Source organism: Cyprinodon tularosa, unplaced genomic scaffold (assembly GCF_016077235.1).
Source record: "Cyprinodon tularosa strain WSP-4 unplaced genomic scaffold, ASM1607723v1 ctg253, whole genome shotgun sequence".
NCBI lineage: Eukaryota > Metazoa > Chordata > Actinopteri > Cyprinodontiformes > Cyprinodontidae > Cyprinodon > Cyprinodon tularosa.
In genome coordinates this window covers 637061-661122 of record NW_024038941.1, presented here as the reverse complement: position 1 = coordinate 661122, position 24062 = coordinate 637061, and the positions used below count along the sequence as shown (strand labels likewise).

At 39.9% G+C, this 24062-nt stretch overlaps 1 protein-coding gene across 7 annotated transcripts; it reads right to left on the bottom strand.

Annotated features, from left to right (window-relative positions):
- Positions 1-1822: 1822 nt before the first annotated feature.
- max (myc associated factor X) lies at positions 1823-22306 on the bottom strand. Of its 7 annotated transcripts, none has more exons than XM_038288367.1 (6): positions 22145-22306; positions 21840-21866; positions 7908-8015; positions 5110-5154; positions 4125-4263; positions 1823-2440 (listed from the first exon to the last, which is right to left on the bottom strand). In XM_038288367.1, the coding sequence occupies exons 1-6, from the start codon at positions 22178-22180 to the stop codon at positions 2253-2255; spliced, it is 543 nt and encodes a 180-aa protein (XP_038144295.1). In that variant the 5' UTR covers positions 22181-22306; the 3' UTR covers positions 1823-2252. The 7 variants fall into 7 exon arrangements, with proteins under 7 accessions (XP_038144295.1, XP_038144296.1, XP_038144299.1 ...); XM_038288368.1 differs by having other exon boundaries at positions 4125-4248; XM_038288371.1 differs by lacking the exon at positions 5110-5154.
- Positions 22307-24062: the final 1756 nt, after the last annotated feature.

Here is a 24062-nt window from a genome sequence, read left to right as displayed (position 1 = left end):
GTGTCCCATTTTAAATGTGTGTATTTTTTAAAATGTAGTTTAATTGTGGGACTTCAATAGCTCTGACATGCAGTCACAGCTTTAACTACCTAAAATCGACTCTCAAAGGATTGAGTTTTTAATCCAAATATACCAAAAAAATTAAGATTTAGGACCATAATCCCCCAATAATAGTCTGAACTAGGGATGCACAATATTGGGATTTTGGCCGATATCCGATATGCCGATATTTTAAAACTCATGTAGCCGATAACCGATATCGATACTGATGTTAAAGCTGGACAAAAATAAGTAGTCATTGAAAATAGCAGTTTTATCCATTTCTGACACTTTGAAAAATAATGTACTCAAATATATTTTCATATGCTGATATCAAATTGATTTTTTAAAATGCGGTATCGATCTATTTCACTTTCAAAATCTCGTGAAATTTCATCGTTCTGTTACAAACTCATGATATTTTGCAAATTCTTGTGAGATTTTGTTAGTACAATATATCGATACCGCGTCGATGTATCAACATATAGAAATGTGGCAAAATTTCGTGAATTTTCGGGGGATTTCGTAGCATAACGATGACATATAGCAATATTTCATTAGTAAAAGAGATTGATATGGTGTTTTTAAATGGCAATATATCAGCATATGAAAATATTGTGATATTTTAATGTATCAATATTTTTTCCCTCGTCTTTAGAAGTTTTTGAGGAAGAAGAAGTAGTTTTTTTTTAGACTTTAAAAACTCAGATCTTTAAAAACGCTGATCAAATATCGGGTTAAATATCGGTGGGGTGGCCGATGTTAGATATTCAGTTTTAAGGCCGATACAGGCCGATACCGATAGGGGGGCGATTATATCGTGCATCCCTAGTCTGAACCATAATAAACAAGGACTTATCAACCATCAGCAAACATTACATTCATTTCCACCTAAAAACAGAATCTTGTAAAGGATAAAATAGTTTATTTTATAGTTTCATAGTAAAGGTAGGCCTCAACTTGCAAGACAATTGTTGGCAGTATGTACAACATACTTGTAATTTCCATGGAATGGAATCAGACAAAGACCTACCACACTAATTACATCCTCCTAAGTGGAAATAAAATGGAAACAATATACATACACACGTCTCCTAGAGATTTATTTTTCCTCAGAGAGAGGGGGGGAGGGGATAAGCAACATTAAGTTTTTACTGTGTGAAGCACAACACGTCGACAGGGAGCCGTCTGGCCTCAGACGCTACCTTGGACATTCAATAACCTAGTTTATACCCTTTAACAAGACTACGTGCGACAAATTGGGCTTTTCTCCATGACTTGTGTCGTTACAGAAAATGCATAAATGTTTTGAAAACATCCAATCAATGCTTTGAATAATATATAAATGAGATGCCTAACGTATCCAGCCACCTAAAGTCATTCACTACTTCAAGCTAAAAGGACAAAATACGATACAAAGTTCAGGAATATTCTCCTTTAAAACATCAACTTCAACAAAAGGACTTTTTTTTTATAGATATATATGTAATTTGTGTTAAAGGTGACAGGCAGAAAACGTCTGCAATTCAGTGGGCCTGAGGTGGGAGATTGCTAATATTTGCTCAAAGCATCTTCACATTCTTGAGTGAAAAAAAAAAGCTAGAAATCTTTTTACATTTTCAAAAGGGGGGGATTTTTTTGCTTTTTTTGGACAGTTCTAGGTGTGTGTAGTAACTTAAACATTAATTTCATTCTTCAATAATCAAGCATAAAAATAAAACAAATACAATAAAGCAGTGCTTGGAGGAGTACACCTGGCTCCCCCTCTTGCCCCATTTTGAAGAGAAGGGGAGGGGCTTTCTGTCAGGTACAAAAAGCATCAAGTCCTTGAGTTGCCAAGCTGCCTTTTTTTGGGGGGTTTTGGATTGTTGTTGCTGAGAAAAAGGTCGGGATGGGGAACCCATGATAGGAGAAAAAACTAAGAAACATGGATGGGTAAAGTTTGGGAAACCTGAAGCTCTCTAGATGGTCTGAAGTAGTCGTCCTCTTGCTCCTTCACTGCTGGAAGGACAAACGATGGCGGTGGGAGATTCTCAAGCACCAGCCCGACAAGAGATGGAGGAGAGAGAGCGACGAGGGGAGCTGAGGGGGGGGTGAGTTGATGCACAAAGAGGGAGAGGGGCTTATCGGAGAGCTGCGAAGGCTTTAATTCCTCTCACCCGTCCCCTGTGCCCCGCCACCCCCGTCCTTAGCCAGTTTTCAGCTTATTGACTCTAGCTGGCTTCTACTCGCAGCTTCTTCCTGGTGGGCGGCTCCTCCACCTCCGACTCAGAGCTGGAGTCAGAGCCGCCGTCGAATGCCGACACGGCGCTGCCTTTTGGGTTTGTGTAAAGGCTGCTGTCAGGTGAAGAGTAGCTGGTCTGGAGCTGCGTGGAGCCTTTTACTTTCTCCAGAGCACGGACTGAAGGAAGGAAGACAAAACAAAAACATGAGTGGCTGAGGTCATCTGGTAGAGCCAAGAACAGCAGATGGTGATCAAAAATAGCACATGATTTAATGAAAAACATTTTTAAACCAATCAAAATCAGAAATATCGGGAAACGTATAAATCCCCCTTTACTCTGATACCCTAAATAAAATCCAGGGCGACTAAAGTTATTAGTTATTAACATTCAACCTATTATAACAAATAGGAAACCTAGCAGGACATGAATGTCCACCTAAGCTGAAGTCAGATCAGGGACATTTATTACTGCAGGAGCCAAGAGGCTCTTTGGACCTCTGGAGGAACTGTAGAGATCAACAGCTCGGGTGGGATGTCTTAGGATGTGGCTATTAGTTGTGCACGACACAAATCTGGACTTTGTGTAAAAAAGGAAGCCATGGGAAGCCTGATTTAAGGTTAGCCACAAGCTAACATGTTGATTAAAGGAAACAAAAATAGCAAAGCTGTTTTCACAGGCTGAGCATCAATGGAACCGGTTGGATTATGTGTTTAAAGAGATAGACAAATTAAATCATAGATCATAGGAGATTTAGGCCCTTTTCTCTTAATTTAGATTAAAAAGGAGCAGAACCATCCATAACCAAAGAGCAATCTTGGGGCAACATCATTCTAATCTTGCCTACATAGACCAAGAGTTACTTAGATCGATTTAATGTTCGTGATGCTTACCATAAACAAACAAAAAAGCGATGATGCATGTTTTTTTTTTTTTTCTTAAATAAAAAAAATTGCAAAAGCATGAGACTTTGCTTTGGATCAATTTCTAATGTATACCATCACAAAAACCATTCTGCTTGTTTCATTTGAATGTTGCATGCAAATCAAAATAAAGAAAACAGTTTTTTACATTTTTAACAAACAATTGCCATTCTAGCGTTTTAAGGCTTTAGGACATTTTTGGCTCCCTTTTCTAAAAAGTTTGGAAACCACTCATTTAGATCCTGTCTCCAGAGGGCTTCAGAGTTAGAATCAATTTATTCCTTCATAAGGCAAACTCCCTACAGCGTGTTCGCATAATGAGCCGATGACAGGAACATTTGATTCAGGCATGTAGGACTGCCTAACAGTTAAAGACCACTTCTAGGATTGTGGGTATGACATTCCTTAGTTGAAATAAAAGCATATTCAGGAGTTGGAATGGCCTAGTCAACGTCCAGACCTAAATCCGTTTGACAATCCTGGTCGTTATGTAAAGACTGCTGCTCAGAGAGGCGGAGCTTCAATTCTGTAACATGAACAGCCAACAATGCTAATTTCTAGATATGCAAAGCTGGTTAAAAAGTTACCCAGAAAGACTTGCTGCTGCAAAAACTAAATCAGCAAAAGGGGGATAAATACACATGCACATAAAATGCTGATATTTGAACAAAAAAAAATATATGCTCTGCTTTCTGTTGATCTAACATATCAAACTCATTAACTTCTAATGTGACAAAATGTAAAAAAAAAAAAAAAGGTTTAAGATGATGAACATTGCTTTCCACTGCAAGTTCCTTCCTGTAATTCAAGTCCATCGTATTTTCTCTACATTGCAGGAACACTAGGCAACCAGCAACTTCATGCAAACTCAGCAGTAAAATGCGATGTAATCCTGCATCTGCTCAGACCCACAGAGAGCCAGACTTCCAGCACTGGTTACCTTGCTGCTCCAGCAGAGCGTTCTGCCTCTTCAGGTCGTCGATGTCCTGCTGGTGCGTGTGGTTTTTTCGCCTCATGTACTGGATGTACTCTGTGGCTTTGTCTAGGATTTGAGCTCGAGACGCCTGTTTGGTAGACTGCTGTTAGTGACACATGCAAAAAGTGAAGCAATGACACAGACATCACAGAAAATTCAGCACATTTTTCACACTTCAACTGCAGGGAATCTGGTACATTGGTGGGTTTTCTAAGCCCTTCCCCCGTTAGCTGCTAAAGTCTGTTCACATCCTGGTCTGACAGAGTGGTGCATAACTCTGGTACTGAGCATGCTCCTTAGATAGTCAGAAGAACAAAAAACACCTCAATCAGAATCATTCCCCTCATTTAAACCTTTAATTTGCAGCCATTAACTTTATCAATCCAAGTTAAACACTTTAAATAAAGAAAATAAATCCTGATACATTAGTGTAATTTTCTACATCAACAATTTAACCAAAATTATTCATTTTCATTTAGCAAGTTCTATACATTTATGATAGATGTTCTAAGACTTAAATGTTAAAAGACAATACTCACAGTTGTAGCTAAAACAGGAAAAAAAAAAAACAATACATTTATCCCCCATTGATTTAATTAAATAAGTATGGATGCCACTCATTAAAACTGTAAGGAGAAGAAAGCAGGTTGTTCAATTAGGGAGCGAGAAGTAAAAAAAAAAAGACTATCCCATACTAACCTACAGTCAGAGGTTTTAATAGTCCAACCGTAGAAAAGCTGATTTAACACAAGGTTATCCTTAACAAATGTCTATTGGAGAAGATAGTGAAGGAATTAAAATAATAATTGACTGTCAGGACTACAGCTAAGAGTGGAACTGACAACCATGAGGAGCTAACAAAGTCAAACAGCTGCTTGGAAAGCATGCCACAATAAAAGCCTTTTCTGTCATGTTTGGACTTAAAGCACAGAGAAAAAACAATTCTCACATGTTTTCGGTCATTAAGAAGATCTTGATCTGAAGACCTCCAGCTCTAGACGGAGGGTATAGAGTCACAAGGTCATTAAAGGAAGGAGGAGGAGTCAAGTTATGCATCATTTAACGACCCAGAAAGATGGTTTAGGTACTAAAGCTGCATCTGACTGGCAGCCAGTAAAGGTGGATAAAATACTGGTGCTTTCAGCACAGAAAAGGGTCTTAATAAGAATTTAGTGGTTGGGTTTTGTAAGCAGGAAACTGCAGTAATTTAGGATATAAACACAATTAAGAGGGGCTTGTTGGACTGCATGTTTCTAATAACTGTACCCAGAGAAACTAAACACTGGATGTACATTTATAATCAGAGATAAGCCAAATAACTTAGAATATTTAAGCTTACAAGATTTTCTGGATTATGCACAATGCTATAAAGGAAATCTTTGAAAACATCTGATCGTAACTGGACAAAAGGATCATGCTGGATAGACCTAAAGATGCGTTCTAGTGGAGGCCAGCCAACAGTATCCATGGCATACTCATTCTACATGAGATCATCATTCACCAAGTAGAACCCAGCAAAGGTTCAAACAGTGGAAGGCCATCATGTCTGTCCTCCATGTTTCAGGTGTTTCTCTGCGTCCACATGTACCCCCATTTACACTACCCTTGAAAAACCGTGCCGAGACCGGTCCGAGCTCAGTAACTGAGATAACTTATCGTGTGAAAATGGAAAGCAAACTGAACTGAACCGAGACAGACACAACCGAACTGAGATAACTGCAGACCATTCCAGAGGTGGGCTCGGCTCGGTTCTCTGATAACAAGAGCGCATGAGCAGAACGCGTCATCTGGCTGCACATCCCGATTCACACTCCATCGTAGCTACTTCCAGTAGCTGGCGGTAATGGCCCTCCAAAAACAAAAGAAGAACAACTTCTTCAACTATAAACATCGAAATCTTCTCCACGCAACATTTTAAACAATAACACCGAAGTACAGCAATAATAATCAAGCATAACTTTCTAAATGTGACGGGCGCCGCCATTTTGATTTGCTTGATTCTCTCCTTCGTCGTCTTCTTCTTGTGTTTTATGGCGGCTGGCATTACCACCACCAACTGCTTGATTTCCTCCTTCAATACTGGCAGTAATACCGCAGATCATCACTAGGATGCGAGGAACCGAGATAGCGTGATGTGTAAACGGTCGTCAGAACCGAGCTCGGCCTGGTTAACTGATCCGAGCTCGGACCGGTCTCGGCATCGATCGGTTTTTCAAGGGTAGTGTATAGAAACACCTTAACAGGCGACTGAGGACATAACCAGGAGAGATGTTCATCCTGATCCTGAACTCAACTATGTGCATCCAATTATGGAAATATTCACACTAGTGGCCTAATGGCAGTCACACTGTAGAGTCTGATCAAATACAAAACTACTGAAAGGGATTAAAAAAATACAAATAAGTAGGGCTAAAGCAATTAATTGGATTAATCGTGATTAATCGATCATTGAAATACTCGTCAACCAAATTTAGTAATCGATTAATTGTTAACTGGAGTGTAGAGACTATAAAACAGGTCTTCAACTGACAGAGCGACCCAATCAGGGCAGTAATTATATCAAAATTGTAAAATATATAAACATTTTGCATTTTAGAGGTTTTCATCGAAAAATAATTAACAGATGAATCGGTTTACAAAATATTCTTGCAGCCCCACAAATAAGAAATATGCGTGACAATGATTATTAAACCTTTCTACTACAGCCATTCAATTTCACTGGATCCAGCATGATCTTTTTTTCCAGCTCAGCTGTCATTTGTTTTTAAAACTTGAATCATTTAGAGCAGCGCTCTCAGACATTTGTCACAGCTTCCGAATTCATAACTAGTTATCTGCAGGTGTTGGTTGCAGTTTCTAAACGTGTGTATTTTTGTGGATCGCATGCAATGGGAGTAGCTCGACCAAACAGTGGTAACGAGTAAATATTTATTTGGTTGGATGCTTAAACACAAAAAAAACTATGTGACTTCTGGGAAAGAACGTTTCTGATAAACATGTTTGTAGAGCTTTGTTCTAAAAAGGGTTTTAAGATTTCCTTCAAAAACGTGTAGTTATGTAAACCAGGGAAATCATTTCCATTTCCTGATAAAACATGGTGCAGAAAGAATCACGGTTTAATGAAGGAAAGATCTGGATGCAGTGGAGGGAGTCAAAACTTTCAATTGTGAACTTCACTAAATCATCATCTCATGGATGGTGAAGTCCCAAATAAGGTAAAAACACATTCTACATGCTAGCTCTTCTTTTACACACATTTTTTCAGGGCGTATGGCCTCGACTGAATCCTAATTTGGAAAAACTAATAAAAAAAAAAGACCTCATCTGTTCTATGATGGGAACAAAACAGCCAAATTGGCACAACATGTTAAATGTATTTCTTTAGCAAACTATCCCTCCGATCCCTGAATGAGCTTTTTGTGATGTGACAAATGTTGTGCTAATAACTGAATCCTGTCCAAGTCTTCTCCATACTACTGATGTGAAAACAGGAAGAGAGCAGCAAAATGTTCTCATAATAACTTCCTGACACTCGTCCAAGTATTCAGGCTGCCTCATTGCCTCGAAGCTGCCAATCTACACTCTCCCACCATCTGCTCTTTTCCCAGTCATTGAAAGAATTTCCCAGATGCACATAAAAACAAAATCTTTGAACATATAAATGTAAAAAAAAAAAAGGAGATGAAACTGTTCTGTGACATGAGTGTCTGAGTGTTTCTTGCGTGCTGAGTGCTGAGCTTTACCAACCTTTTCTCCCTGCAGGGAGGGTACTGAGTCCCGTAGGCTGTGAAAGCTGTCTTTGATGTGGTCCCTACGTTTTCGCTCCAGTGCATTATGGTGTGCCCGTTTGTCTGCCTGCAATGAGAAGTCACAGGGCCTTCAGCCTGGCAGCAGAGCAGCGTGGGTAGGAGGACAGCGGGTGCCCGGCCGTTCAGCCCCGCTCACACCTACACAAGCTGCTCTGCTGCAGAGTCTCACAATGCAGTGAGAGCACAGCTGCTACATGGCTTAAGATTCACTCCATTCACCATCAGAGAGCTTTGTCCTTCGTTTAAAACAACACAGGACCTCAGCATCATCAAACCTAACATAGAAGTCAAAATTCAGAAATTCTCTTAATTTGAAATGATTTTTATTCTAAAGCTGCCATTTTACAAAATATTACCTAAATAAGTCATTTAAACTCATCCTACCAAAGTTGCAGAACATTTAAGAAACAAAGTCAATAAAAGCCACAAAGAAAAACATAATTGTTATAATCTAGGGATATTAAAGACTAGTATTAGGGGAGAAGGGATGGAGAAGCCAACTTAAAGCTAATTTTTTTTTTCCTGCCCGAACAATGGCATGTGACAGAGATGGACGCATTATTTACTACTGGCTGTGGTGCAGAGGCTTGCATAAGCATGACAACCGCAGACGGCATTGCAATATGTGGATATGATCGAAACCACACCATATCCACGTCATATTTGTGATGTGGAGCCAAAAAAAAAATTATGCTTTTTAATTTTCTTTACAAGTGAAATCTGAATTAAAAAAATTGGAATCCATTTAGCTTCAGAGTCAGTAGATTGTAATGCAACCTTTAGCTGCAACTAATTGTCTTATTTTCTAGGTAACTTAAGTTCAGAAAGCATTTGAACATTAATAATCATAACTTGGTTTACATCTATAGTTGGATCTATATTCAGACTTTGACTAGACCATTCAAACACATAAATGGGCTTGATTTGACCATTCATGTTGCACTCTGCCTCTATATTTAATGTTTTTCCTGCTGAAAGTATTAGAAGGCATCAGCAGGCTTTCTAATGAAATGCATCCCCTAAAAATAATGGTTCTTCTACCGTGTTTCTAAGGTTTAAGAGATTATATGAGCTGTGCCAGTTTAGCAGGGTTTTTATTTTGTAGCTATGCCACATACTTTTATTTTTCACAAAATGGTTTGAAAAGTAGAAGGGAAGACATGAGTTTATTACTTAACCATTCAGAACATTATCCATGATTTGTTCTGTAGCCATAACGGTGATAACTGGCGGGATTCAGGATTTTATTTAGGGAGTAATGAAAATAGAAATCGGCATAAATTTGTGTTTGCCACGTAAAACGGCTAAATAAAAAATAGAAGTTTCCTTTTTTATGGAGAAAAAAATGTGAAAGTAAAGCAATTAATTTATGAGTCAGAACAAATTTTGCAGTGGATATTTTCCACAACACATCTAATAGTCCCAGACTGCCAGCAGAGCAGTTTAGTTTAGGCGTCAGCTTAACTCAGCAAAACAACTTTACTGGGATGCATCAACAGCAGAAGTCATGGTGGGGGCAAATATACAAAAGTTATCCATTACTGATGAGAAGAATATGGGGTGGGGGGGAGAATGGGTGACGGTAATGTAGGCCACGCTTCATTGGTTGTGGGTTTTTTTTTTTTGTGGCTCCTAACACTTGGTGGCACAAATATGATGTTATATTTAGACCAGAAATTTGGATTTTAGATTTTGACCCCGTCAGCAGAGGTACAGATCGTAAATGATCGCATTCACAAACAAAAATGTTGAATAGGATTACCGTATTTTCACGACCATAAGGCGCACCGTACTAAAAGGCGCAGTCTCAGTTATGTGTCCCATTTCTGTATTTAACACACACATAAGGCGCACCGGACTATAGGGCACATTTTTTATATACAGGTACATGTCCTCTACTACCTTTAAATAGCTCTACTGCGTATTTAAAAATACAGCGGGGGCAAAACTGAGTATGATTGTGCTTTATTCATGTATTTATTACAAAGTATTAATCAAACCTGGGAGCTGGCCGTGAGACAGACACATCACAGATGACAGCGCTGTGATCACTCCTAAATTGAAATCCTGAAACCTGCCGACAGAATACGTTCGCTTTTATTACCGGTATCCTGGTGCCTGCAGTTTAAATTATTTAGATGAAAAACACCTGCCAGCCACTGCATGAACCCAGAGGCTGCCCAGCCTAGAGGCTGCTGATGAACGGATTTCTACTGTCGGCGCACCGCTGGTATGTGGGGGTCTGAGCGCCTCCGACAGAAATAGATAATCTGGATGAACTGACTGCAATTATTAAGTTTTCAGGTGGCCTTTCTCACTTAAAAAACATATTAAAACTACTTTATTCCCACTGATCACAGCAAATATAGCTGCAAGATTTAGATTATTTAGATGAAAAAACACCTGCCAGCCGCCGCGGTGAACCCTGCCCAGATGCTGCTGTTGAATTAAGTTTTCAGGTAGAAAAATAGCTCGGGAGCAAAACTGAGTATGTTTGTGCTTTATTCATGTATTTATTACAAAGTATTAATCGAACTAGGGCTGCAACTAACGATTATTTTAAAAATCGATGAATCGGCCGATTATTTTTTCGATTAATCGATGAATCGGACAAAAATATTTTTTATATTAACCTCTTTATTCCAAAATAAACATTTTAGACAGAACAAACAAGCACACCAGTACAGGTTTCTCATTAACTGTACTGGTGCAATATGAAAAATAAATGTTTGTGTAAAAACTACGCAAACTTACATGAGAAATGTAGCTGTACATCCACAAAATATAGGCTACTTTGTTTCATAAAGCGCAAAAAGAGACAGGCATTTTTGTTTTTTAAAGCCCCTAAGGGGTTCAAACAATAGGTCCCCCCATTTCAACAAATGAGTTTTTTTTAGACTAGAAGAGTTCTGCCTTTTAAGACAGGAAAGTATAGCAGTTAAAGTTGCTGCTTGAGAAAATACTTAACCATAGAGATAAAATAGCCCTGTGATTCAAATTATAAATTGTATTTGGAATAAAAATGAGAGAACTAGGGGTGGTAAAAAAAACACATCCTCCAAAGACAGATATTTACATGGGAATGTGGCAGATAATTAATTGACATATTACTGATCTTGCTGGATTTTGTTCTGCTTTACTTCCATAAATTGCAGGATCTTCTTTTCTTTATCTTTGCCAGAAGATTTAAACTTTAAAAGCCTTGCCCTCATAATTTGCAAGTTAATTTATTTATAAAGAAAATATAAACGCTGCTTAAACAAATTTAAATGAAATTAAAAGTAAAATAAGTAGCCAACCTTATCACTGTCTGTAACCTACTAACACGGTAAGGAGAGCATCAGATGAGCTACCTGAGAAACTAACGTTACGTTTCCCCTCTTTAAAATGAAACAAACATGGTTACTCATCCTGCTGATCAGCTCTCTTCACTGCCATTGAAGGCTCCAACGTGTTTTCTTTTCAGGTGCTGCGTCATAACAGTGGTGCTTCCGTGCCATGGTCATTTGTTTTTACAAAAGTTGCATGTTACGACTTTTTTCACTTTACAAAGCGCAGGCTATTTTAATTATTGTGATCAATTTGCGCCGTCAATCCCGGCGCATGCGCGCTTCATTTGCAGTCTGGACGCTGAGGGTAGACTCCTCACTAAAATCCTGCGGCTCTGACTGCAGCGCTGAGAGGGATTCCTGTGGGAGAGGGAGAAAGGGGTTGGGATGGGGGAGGCGCCCCGCGGCGGGCAAAAGCCGCCAGTGACACCGTAAAAAGTCGCCAGATTTGTCGCCAGTCGCTTTTTTGAAAAATAGTCGCTGGGGGGGTCTGAAAAGTCGCTGAGTTGGCAACACTGCAACTGCGGCTCTGACTCGCTCCGCCATATTTTTTTTTCTTCCCCCGGATGACGGCGGCGGCGGATGACGCATTAATCGCGCGACACAACTAATTGATGATTAAATTCGTTGCCAACGCTTTTAAAAGTCGATTTTTATCGATTTTATCGATTCGTTGTTGCAGCCCTAAATCGAACCCATCAAAGTCCTCATCCTCTGTTTCTGAATTAAACAGCTGCGCTAAATCAGACATGCCAGTTTCCCATTCTTCGCTGTCAGAGTCACTTTCCGTGCAGCGCGGCTCCTTAGAAATAATGCCTGCTTTTGCGAAAGCTTGAACAACAGAGCCAGCAGACACGTTAGTCCAAGCATCTACAATCCATCCGCTAAAGGTGGCGTAACTTGCCAGGCGCTGCCTTCCACTTATCGTGAAACTGTGCTCTCCGTCTGTCATCCATCGCTCCCACGCCGCTCGCAGCCTTACTTTGAACGGCCGCTTCACACCGATGTCGAGCGGTGGAAGTTCCTTTGTCAGACCCCCGAGATAACGGCGAGCACAGCGTTCATTTTTTTTCACCATGTTTTTCACATCAGCTGTGAGATGGGCACGCATGGAGTCACATATTAAAAGCGATGGTGATGTGTGGAAAAAACCACCTGGTCTCCTCACATACACCTCCCTCAGCCACGCTTTCATCATCTCCTCATCCATCCAGCCTTTTTGATTTGCTTTAAAATCATATGTCATCAGAGCGATGTGTCTGTCTCGCTGTCAGCTCCCAGATCAGCTTCTCTGATTGGTTGATGCGGCGCGTCCAGCAGCAAAACTTAAATTTTTTCCATCTCGAGCAGCAGCAGCGCGTTGGCGGCGCGCTCCCGACTCGCTGCGCCTGCTGCTCAAAACGCGCTGCGGGACCTTTTGCTGCGTCTATACGCTCGTCAACCGTTGACTTTGCATGTAAACTCGCTGCTTCTGCTGCACCTGCTGCGTCCGGTTCACAGCGAGCACAGCATTAATTTGTTTCACCATGTTTTTCACATCAGCTGTGAGATGGGCACGCATGGAGTCAGATTAACAGCGATGGTGTGGTGATGAGTGGAAAAAAAAAACACCTGGTCTCCTTACATTCAGCCACTCTTTCATCATCTCCTCAATGAGGTGGTCTCAAAAGTCGCAGTTGCAACACACATAGGGCGCACCGCACCAAAGGGCGCACCGCACATTTTGAGGGGAAAAAAAGACGTTTATGTGCGCCTTATAGTCGTGAAAATACGGTAAATAAAGTTCTCATCTTAAATGTATATTAGTCTCACATTGAAAATGTTTCACAAAAGAATTCAACTTCAAAGCTATTTGCTTTTAAATAAAAGTTTATTTAGAATAATTTGCAAAAAGAACCTTTATATAGTCTATTATATCCATCTAATTCCTTTCTATACCTTATTTAAATTATGCCTTGAATTTCAACCTCTAGTTTCTAGCCATCACATCTGACCTAAAGATAGCTTCTCATAACTCTGCAAGGCCGACAAAAATGACCAGAGCAACATATCAAGTGAAGAAAAAAAAAGTCTAAGCCGAACTAATTTCCCCCCCCCCCCATTGGACCACTTCGGCTTTACCAAGTCCATAAAAGGGCAGGTTTCAGGTGCATAAATAAATTCTTTATTTCATTATTTCATTCACAGGGAGCCCATTGCTCTAGTATTATACTTTTACTCTCAATAAGCATTTTTAAGCATGCTTCAAATAGCGCAAGCCTTTACTTTGTGACTTCCCTTTGACATGTAAGCTTTCTTTTTCTTTTCAAATGAACAGACCTGCCCATCATCCTGACACTCATCACTCTGACCCCTGCTCACAATCACACATCTGTCCCTCATCCCCTGAAAACCCACACTGCACGTCCAAACACAGGTCAAAGTAACAGCTGTCACTCAGATCTGTCACGAGACGGGCAACAAATACCAAAGATTATACCAACTACACATAATAAAGATGTGAAAATATAAAAAGGATTGTTGTAGATTTTCCATTTTTATGGTTCAGAACACAACTTCACAATATGTGGAGGATCTCTTTGCAACTAAACAGGTATGTTACATTTTTATGGATTTTTCCAAACTCACTAATAAATTCATAATACTTCATGTTAAAATCCTCACTTCTTTTATATCCATCTACAGCAGTCTGCATGTGGCCACAGATTTGCATTATAATTAGCCTGTAAAGGCACAACATGGCTGCCACTGTTACATGACCAGAGGCTGGCTGGAGATCAGACATTTCCATGTTTTTAGGCCAAACCAGCAAATCCTCCAATCAATAAACTCGTCTGAACTAATCCAAGCTCTCCGGCCACAAACATTAAGCCCAACACTTAACCAGAGGCAGAACAGAAAAGCAATAAAAAGAGGTGCCACAGACTGCAGCTGATATAAAAGGCAAGGTAGGACTCGTGACTCATTATGCTGGATCACAATGACAACCAAAGTGGCCACATGTGAGAAAACAGGCTGAAACAGGTTCAGTTTCAGGAGCAAACGTTTCAAGAATTACAGTAGATAATGGCAATGATAAGAGGGTTAAAAATTCTGCAGGAGGAGGGATGCATCCAGTAAACAGCTTTAATGTCACTCAAACGAAACTGAAACTGCTATAAAAACCAGATCGATTCAGCTAACACTAACCACATTCCAGCATCTTGTGACTACTTGGTTTGGCAACCCTAGCATCTCCACGCAGTTGCCGCTAAATATCACGTGCCTTCTGGCATCACGCAGTCCACTCCTGGCACCCATCCCGCCATAAACAAACACATGACTACCTCTGAAGGTATGTGCTTTTACAAGTCTGGCAGCTGCTCGCACAGCAACAGTTTCAGCAGAAACGGCAAATGTCAAGATGACACAAACTGTTAGTTCACCACGTGATTAACCGCAGCGACAGAAAGGAGCTGCTAATTTTCTGATAGCATGAAGCACATATGGAGTCGGACAACAGGAGCGGAGTTCTTCTGAATGTGCATCAATTCCAGACCAGACTGCTGATGTCTCTCTAAGCGGTGATTGAGATCTAGGAATGTAGCTCCTTCCAGAGCTTTCAGATCAAACGCCACGTAGAAAGCTGGACATTTGGTTCAGACGTCACACACCAGCCTGATGTTTCAGATTTAAAAAGAGTAAAGCCATTTAAAGATGTCCAACTTTACAGTATACTTTTACAATCAAATTCATTGATACAGACTACAACTGTTGAGAGCTTAGCAAAAATAAATCCTATTTAAATGATTAAATAGGATGACTACCAACAGCCACACCGATACATGCGTCTCTTTTACCCAACAAATCACAGCAGTTTAGAGCTGGAAATTATCACTATATCTGCTTTATTTCAGTTCATAGGATTTAGTTTCAATATAAACAAAATAAAAGCCTTTTAACAATCGTTAAAACTGTCAAAAAAAACTCTGATACTCTGAAAAGTACCAATATTCAAACTCTGTATCCATATACAATACTATTTGGCCTGGTAACGATACAAAAGACAGGCAATTGCATAGTTTTGCTAATTTTCATTTTACATTTCTGAATTATTTCCAAATAAAAAAAATTTGATCAGAAAACTTTAAAAATTGTTAAATTTTGTGATACTCTGGCTATTTATTTTCAACGCTTATTCATCTTTCATCTGTGATTCCATTTTGAAAGACTCTTTCTTGTTAGTAAAAATATTTTCTAACTCAATAAATTATTTGTGTTTTTTTCTTCTTTTTATCTGCGTGTATAAAAGTGTTGAATTTTACTGGATATCAAATTCGAGTTTTAAAAGTCACTATCCAGACAACACTAGTGTGAACTTCTGACAATTACTTTGCCAATTTTAAAAAAAACTTCTTAAGTATAACATTTTAAAAACAAAAACACAAAACCTGGAGAGTCAGTAATTGAGAAAATGTAACGGACATATTGTATAAACATTGGTGAAAATTTTTTTGCAATATATACATTGATAAAGTTTTGTCCGGCCAGAAGAATGTTCTAAAAATATAAATATTATCTTTTATCACTTAGTTTATTAAACCCAGCTCACTGTGAATGCCCCCTAAGTCTGCTTTCAAACATAAACCATGTTAGTTTAGATGCAGAAGACATTTAAAGCCTTTACCCTAAAAAAAAAAAAGAACTGTCATTATGAAGCAGCAACTATCGACTCATCAAATTAACATTTTCTAGCTACTTCCGACGACTTCACACTGAGCTGCTCACATCATGCATTACAAACTAAACCATGAAACATCACACGCAAAGCTTTCCATCTTTACCATTTGCATATGATTCCAACCCTCATTTAACATGCGAAACGGCTAAAAAGAACGAAACTAATGAAATGTGACATGTTTTAAATATCTTGTCTTATCTGCAACTTTAAATTGTTAAAAGTATAATATCTAAATAAAAGGTTACTTTATCCGCCTTTCTATACACTATAGTAGAATAGTTCTTTAGCACAGTAAGCTATACATATACACTATATTGCCAAAAGTATTTGCTCACCTGCCTTGACTCACATATGAGCTTAAGTGACATCCCGTTCCTAATCCATAGGGTTCAATATGACGTCGGTCCACCCTTTGCAGCTAGAACAGCTTCAACTCTTCTGGGAAGGCTGTCCACAAGGTTTAGGAGTGTGTTTATGGGAATTTTTGACCATTCTTCCAGAAGCGCATTTGTGAGGTCGCACACTGATGTTGGACGAGAAGGCCTGGCTCTCAGTCTCCGCTCTAATTCATCCCAAAGGTGTTCTATCGGGTTGAGGTCAGGACTCTGTGCAGGCCAGTCAAGTTCATCCACACCAGACTCTGTCATCCATGTCTTTATGGACCTTGCTTTGTGCACTGGTGCACAGTCATGTTGGAAGAGGAAGGGGCCAGCTCCAAACTGTTCCCACAAAGTTGGGAGCATGGAATTGTCCAAAATGTCTTGGTATGCTGAAGCATTCAGAGTTCCTTTCACTGGAACTAAGGGGCCAAGCCCAGCTCCTGAAAAACAACCCCACACCATAATCCCCCCTCCACCAAACTTTACACTTGGCACAATGCAGTCAGACAAGTACCGTTCTCCTGGCAACCGCCAAACCCAGACCCGTCCATCAGATTGCCAGATGGAGAAGCGCGATTCGTCACTCCAGAGAACGCGTCTCCACTGCTCTAGAGTCCAGTGGCGGCGTGCTTTACACCACCGCATCCGACGCTTTGCATTGCACTTGGTGATGTATGGCTTGGATGCAGCTGCTCGACCATGGAAACCCATTCCATGAAGCTCTCTGCGCACTGTTCTTGAGCTAATCTGAAGGCCACATGAAGTTTGGAGGTCTGTAGTGATTGACTCTGCAGAAAGTTGGCGACCTCTTCGCACTATGCGCGTCAGCATCCGCTGACCCCGCTCCGTCAGTTTACGTGGCCTACCACTTCGTGGCTGAGTTGCTGTCGTTCCCAAACACTTCCATTTTCTTATAATACAGCTGACAGTTGACTGTGGAATATTTAGGAGCGAGGAAATTTCACGACTGGATTAGTTGCACAGGTGGCATCCTATCACAGTTCCACGCTGGAATTCACTGAGCTCCTGAGAGCGACCCATTCTTTCACAAATGTTTGTAAAAACAGTCTGCATGCCTAGGTGCTTGAATTTATACACCTGTGGCCATGGAAGTGATTGGAACACCTGATTCCAATAATTTGGATGGGTGAGCAAATACTTTTGGCAATATAGTGTATATCCATCATTAATCCTTTGCATAAACAGAGAATGTCATGAATTAGAACCTCACTTTGGCTCTTTATCACTCCTACAAACTGTAATCAGTTTTCAGATTACAGTTGGCAAACTATGAGTCTGTTTAACACCTAGCTGCAGCTTTATTGCCAGAGCAGCTAGCCTGCTTAATCAACCAGCTAATATCGGTGCTCTATGGTCGTGTTGGTCTGTAAACAGCAGAACAACAAAGAGGTTTGTTTGAATTGCATAATAAGCTCTTGAAAACGACAGCATTTAGCAGGTGTTTCTCTGTTTGCTTAAGTCTCAGGGTCAAACTCAAAATGACAATCGTGTCATGGATATGAATCCAACTAAGTTTGACAGCGGTACATCATTTTAGCTTTAGCATTAATTCCTTGAATTTTCATTTATGAGTAAAAGTAACAAAAAACTGACAGAATCAAGTTTTGTCCCTCTAAACAACTTGTGGCCCACGCCTTATCCATAATTTGTTTTTTTGACAGGCTCTTCACTACTATGTACCCATGTCACTTTGTTTTTTGTGTAAAAAAAAAAAAAACACAGTTTTGTAACCAAAACAAACAAACTAACATGTTGTTGTAGTACATTGGTATGAAAAGGCACAAACAGGAAGTAGGATGGGACAAAAAGATAAAGCCTAGGGGCATTAGACCAGGAGGACTTCTTGTTCGTGACAGGACACGTCCATGAGGTTTTTGAAAAAAACATTGGTTCCTGTTTTGATACTTCAACCCCAGTAAAGGTTATTTAACAGAAAACTTAATTTATAGCCTACATGACTCAGGCATCAAACTGTGTTTCTTTATTGCTCTTAAGGGATAAATTGTTCATTTTGACATTCCTTAAAAATTTGTCTAACAATATGAAATGGCTCCTTAGTTTTGGATTCTTTTTTTACTTTGAATTAATTAAACATTAGATTTCTCGTGTTAACAGTCTTTACTATCTAGTTTAAAATATGCTCGCTGTCAAACGTGCTTCCAGTTTAATAGTGAAGCACAAAAATACAATGAAACATTTAAATCCTTGGCACCACCATGTTTTATTCTAAGCATACTCTGTGTTTCCATTATCAGCGTGTATCTGCCCAAACTAGCCAAAAGAAGCCAAGTCTGATTTATACAGATATTTTTTTCCTTTCACGGTACAGTTTTCATCAAAATACTGTGAGACAGGCCTTTGATATTCTTTAATATTGGCTATGCACAAATCTACATTTTTGACCTTCTTTGCAAAATAACGCATACTCAGAAGGATCATATAAAGTGTTAGCTTTGCAAAAGCACTCCAATAATTTTGCTGTGGGCCATTCTAACAAGAACCCACTTTGAGCCGAACCATTGCACTGTAGCTCAGGCTCAATATTTAGGGTTGAGGTCCTACTTGAAGGTGAGCCCCTGAATGAATCTCAGGTCCTCAGGAGCCTCTGGGTTCTTTTCATTTATGACTAAGCAACAAAAATAAACAAAAAAAAAGTATCCAACCAAGTATGATGGTGTGACCAACAGGTTTTACCATGGATGTCAGCAGGAATGCAAGGTGATCATGGTTTTCCATGTATTTAAACAAATCTTTGTTGTGGTAGCAACCATTCATCAAATTCACTCAAAGCAGCTTCTATGTTTCTTTTGAAGAAAACCTTATAAACAAACAACTTTAAACCCTTATTTCAGCAATGAAATTAATTTGTAGATACATTTTACAATTTACTTTTTTGTCTAATTCTTTAAGACTAGAAAGCTTTAGTTGTTCTCGACCATATCATGCTATTGGCAGTTTGTTTTTATTCTGAACTTGGTGCAATTCTGTGATAATATGGTGCAAATTTATTTTTTATTGCTTAAAGGTATACTATGCAACCAGTGTTGATTTTCCAGCGAGGCTCCCCCCAGAGGGCGAAAGTAAAAGTGCACTGTCGTAAATATGCTCAGCTGTTCTCCTGGTTTCTCCGTCAAGCCAGGCGCGGTTGTTTTGAGCTTAGCAGACAGGCGAAAGCAACGAATCACCATGTCTACTGCGGTAGAGAGCCCTTTTCCTCTTTTTTGCATGCTCTGACATGGGCTTTCGCTGTTTTCTCGCTTGTTCCGCCATGATAACTGCACAAATATCGCCACTGCACTAGCAACGAGCATGCCTGGGGGCGTGTAGTAGTTCTGGCCATAAAGCAAGACCGACTCTCGCAATGCACGAGACTTCTGAGCCTGTGGGTGGGGGCCGAGGGTTCCTGCAATTACAAGTACGGTATTTCCCCTACAGACCACCAGGGCGGCTGAGAAAACCTTTCTTCGACCTGAAATGACTCATCTAATCATCCAAAACGCTATGGAACACATTAATTAACTGAAAAATGTTGCATAGCATGCCTTTAAATCAGAGGTCTTCAACAGGAGGTCCGTGACCCCTAGGGGTCCACAGAGGTACTGCATGGGGGTCGCGAAAGTTTTGGTTGATTAGACTTTTTTTTATATTCCCCCCGCAATTTTTCCATTAACTGACATGTCTTTAAATCCATATCAACATGAATTCAACACACTTTAGTAAACAGATAACTGGAGGCAGAAGATGTCTTTCAGTCATCAACGCACACATTCAGTGACACACAGGAGCTCTTTCAAGCTAGGCACCGTTTCATTCACAACACCTGTCCCATTAACGAAGAATCTGAATCAGAAATACTTTAATAATCCCAGGAAGAAAATACTTTCGTTACATTACTCCATATGTAATAGAATGACTATAGGACCAGTTTGATATAACAAAATTTTATGCAATATATATAATTAGTGGGTCCCCTGCTCCATCTCGCCATCAGTTTGGGGGTCCTTGACCTGGAAAACGTTGAAGACGTTTGGATTAAATATTACTTCTTCAATTAACCCATGCTTCTCCTAAGTATTTTGTTACTTTGATAACTTCACCATATGGTGTCCTCCCTTTCACTTCTAATCTGTTGTTTCTGTTCTGACTCCTGGAGGAGGCGGCCGGATGTGATTAAGCCTCCGATGTGAGCCTCTGCTGAAATGTCTGTCTTGTGTTACATGTGCTTTTCTTGTGCAGAGGAGTTTTTGATATCTCAAACTGTATCCTGTCAAGGATAAAGCGTGAAATATGTTTTTTTTCCTCTCTTCCCCAATGTGGCACCTATCTTTCTACAGAGATGAAAGCCAGCGCTGTAGGTAACCACCTGGGACCTGGGGAGCCAGGTAACCGGTGGGAACCTGGCAAGCCATGAGAATGCACTGTTCTGCCGAATGATTCGTCCTGTGGCAGGCATGGCCTCAGCTAAATCGTCACACCCTCTCACCCAAATGTATGTAAAACATTGTGATGAATGGCTGTACTGAAACTGAAATTTCAATTGCAGTGTAAATTTTAGTTGACAATAAAGAAGTTTGATTGATTCCGATTTTAAAAAATGGAAAATGTGCTTCCATTTGGGTTTAATGCTCCCATATGAATTTACTCCAACATAGATCTATTCTGTTGCAAATTATAGATATAAAAAAAACATGTTTAATTTATTCCCCAAAGAGGAATGGGCCTAATTTCGAGCAGCATCTAAGTTCTGCATTGCATGCATCTTTTCTCGTTCCGAGGTGCAGCTATACGTCATTCATTTAGCCGCCTGTAGGGAGAAGATGGCTCTAATCTCTGGCAGAAATACAGGGGGAAAAATAAAAACATCCCGCACTGCTTCCTTAACACGAAGCCGTGTCGGAGTTACAGGCGCGGCTTCAGCACACCAGCACCCCTATACCCACCAATCTCCTTTACATCCTCACCCTAAAAACATCCCATGTTGAGATGTTGCAAATCCCTGAACATAAGCGGAATCCCCGTGGTGTGAAGTCAAGCGCTAGGAGGGGGGGAGGAGGAGAAATGCTGCTGCCACGGAGAACAGACAGCTTTGTGTTTTTCCGGAAAAAATATATATATATCAAAGTTGAAACAAACCCAGCCTTTGTAGGGATAAACCTTTTGGTCTAAATATAGACGTGTCACCGTAAATTCCGCCCGGGGAAACACCCTACAACCAACAGTACCGAGCCACGATCGAAGCATGAACACATCATGCACAGATAATGGATATATAGGTGCTTCATTGACCAATAATGCACATTATTTTAACATTATTAGACATATCCGTGTACTAACATTCAATTACCAAAATAACAGACAACTATATAAGATCAGTGAAACATTTTCTCGACAGTGGCCAAATCCCCCCCACAGTTACGCACCACAGAGTGATATCTCGGTGATTCTTCCTGCAAAGAAACAGAACAAAAAGTACAATTGTAGCCAGAACTGCTCGGCAAATCTCAACTTTTTCGCTGAAGTAGCTTAGAAAGTATCACAAATCAGCATATTAACAATGAGGGAGGTTAAAAGGGTTCCGTGAAATGAACAGAATCCTGAATTAAAAAAATAAAAAAATACTCAGAAATGAGCAGCTAGGCACTTAGCTGGGGGAGCTAGCTGGATGCTAAATTACAAGCTAACCGGGCGCGAGGACCCTAAAAAGCGAAGAAGCCGGTGTACTCACGTCACTATCGACTTCGATGTCATCGTTATCGCTCATTCTTCGCTTGAGTAGTCTGGGTTAAATAGACGGGTGGCTACAAAAACAGCATGGATCAGTTTAGCACCGCGCGGAGCAGCTAGCAGCAGCTCACCTTCTGTTTGGACAGAGCCGTCTCCACGTGACTACTCTTCTTCTTCTTCTTATGGGATTTTATGGCGGTTGGCAGACTTGTGAATTGTGCATTACCGCCACCAACTGATATGGAGTAAAGCAAGAAAACAGGAAACGATTCACCCCCCCAAAAAAAAAAAAAAAAAAAAAAAAAAAAAAAAAAAAAAAAAAAAAAAACCTGTGTAACTTAAACCAACATAATACTAAATCACATTTGCCCATATAATTTTAATTTACTCTAGGTCATCTTAACTCTGCCAGTTTCTGATGGTCCCATCGGTCCTCCCATCATACTTCCAACCATCTCCCAGTTCAAATCTTTAATGTCCAGATATTTTTCTGCAGCCTTCACTATTATTTTGATTTTTTCCGTTTTTTTTGTTGTCTGTGCAGTACAATTAATAACTTCTACCATGAAAAGAACAAAATTTGTCTTTTTAACAATAAGTGAGTCTTCATCAATTTTTAGAGATTTCTCTAGAGGTTTGGAATTTGCTGTGTGTTGAACTGTAGGTTTGGGTTTTTCTGACTGAGATGGGATCCTTTTTGCAGCTTCAGCGTAGGTTATTCCGAGCTCAAATTTCATTTTTTTAATTTCCTCAGACCTTTTGCTTGCTTCACAGCCGCGATAGGCAGCAGTATGTTCTCCACCACAATTACAGCATTTTATTTTAGCTTCTTTTCCACATTTTCCGTACTCATGTTCTCCTGCACACCTTCCACACCTCTGTTTCCCTTTACAAACTGCTGCAATGTGACCGAATTTTTGGCATTTGAAACATCTCAATGGTGGAGGATTGTAGATTTTGACATTATAGCTTATGTAACCGATGAATACTTTGCTTGGTAATTGCTCTTCTTCGAATTTAATTAGCACAGATAAACTGTCAGATCTTTCTCCGTTTCTTGTTGTTTTTAACCGTTTTACTTCTTTTACTTTTGCACCTCTTATGTTTTCCAGAATCTCTTTTTCAGAAATTTTTAGAGGAACTCCTCCAATGACTCCCCTGCTGAACTTTTTGTTCTCCATTAAGCTGCACTGAACTCTTATCCCGTCAATTTTGTTGATCCGTATTGCTTTGCCTTGCTGGGCGCTGTCTCTGCAGATAATTAGCAGGTCTCCACTGTACAGAATTCTGGCACCTCTGACTTCTCCGACAAGTTTATTGATGGTTTTTGTTAAGTGAACCGGATTCCAATTTGTAAAAGAGTCTGCCTGATTAACGACTTTGAATATGACTTTGAATTCATTTTGTTGTGCTGTGGAATGTATGGAATGATCATCACTGGATTGTTCTGAACTAGATTCCCCTTGAACTGATCTCTGTTTTTTCCGCTTTTTCTCATTTTTTGATGTTGCTATCTTCCAACCTTCATTGTCACTATTTCCCTCTTCCATCCCACAAGAATCGCTTCCTGTTTCCTCACTACTCACGGCCCAAGACATTTCTCCATAAGCAGCTTCAAAACACGCGCCATGCACCAAACGACCATCCACATCGCCTCCTTGGTTTTCTTTCTCCACGTGACTACTCTACACACGCACGACTGTTGCTGTGCGGCACGCATGCGTGACATTTCTAGCATATTCGGGAGTTGTAGTCCATCAACGTACCGTAGTTTATCAATCAACGAACACAACGCAGACTTCAATAATTTTATCAAAATGAAAGGAGAAAAAAACTGCTTTGTATTCATTGGTGTTATACTATAAGGTTGGAGGACCCGTGTGTTCCATATTAAAAGTAAAAGCAATTTTTGAAACTAC

Bases quoted from the DNA above. Each gene is read 5' to 3' on its own strand.
- max (XM_038288367.1), bottom strand. From the start codon at position 22,180: ATGAGCGATAACGATGACATCGAAGTCGATAGTGAC. The intron at 21,867-22,144 runs GTGAGTACACCG...GTTTCTTTGCAG, and splicing joins ACATCGAAGTCGATAGTGAC to GAAGAATCACCGAGATATCA. The intron at 4,264-5,109 runs GTGAGAATTGTT...TGTCACTAACAG, and splicing joins TTCTTAATGACCGAAAACAT to CAGTCTACCAAACAGGCGTC.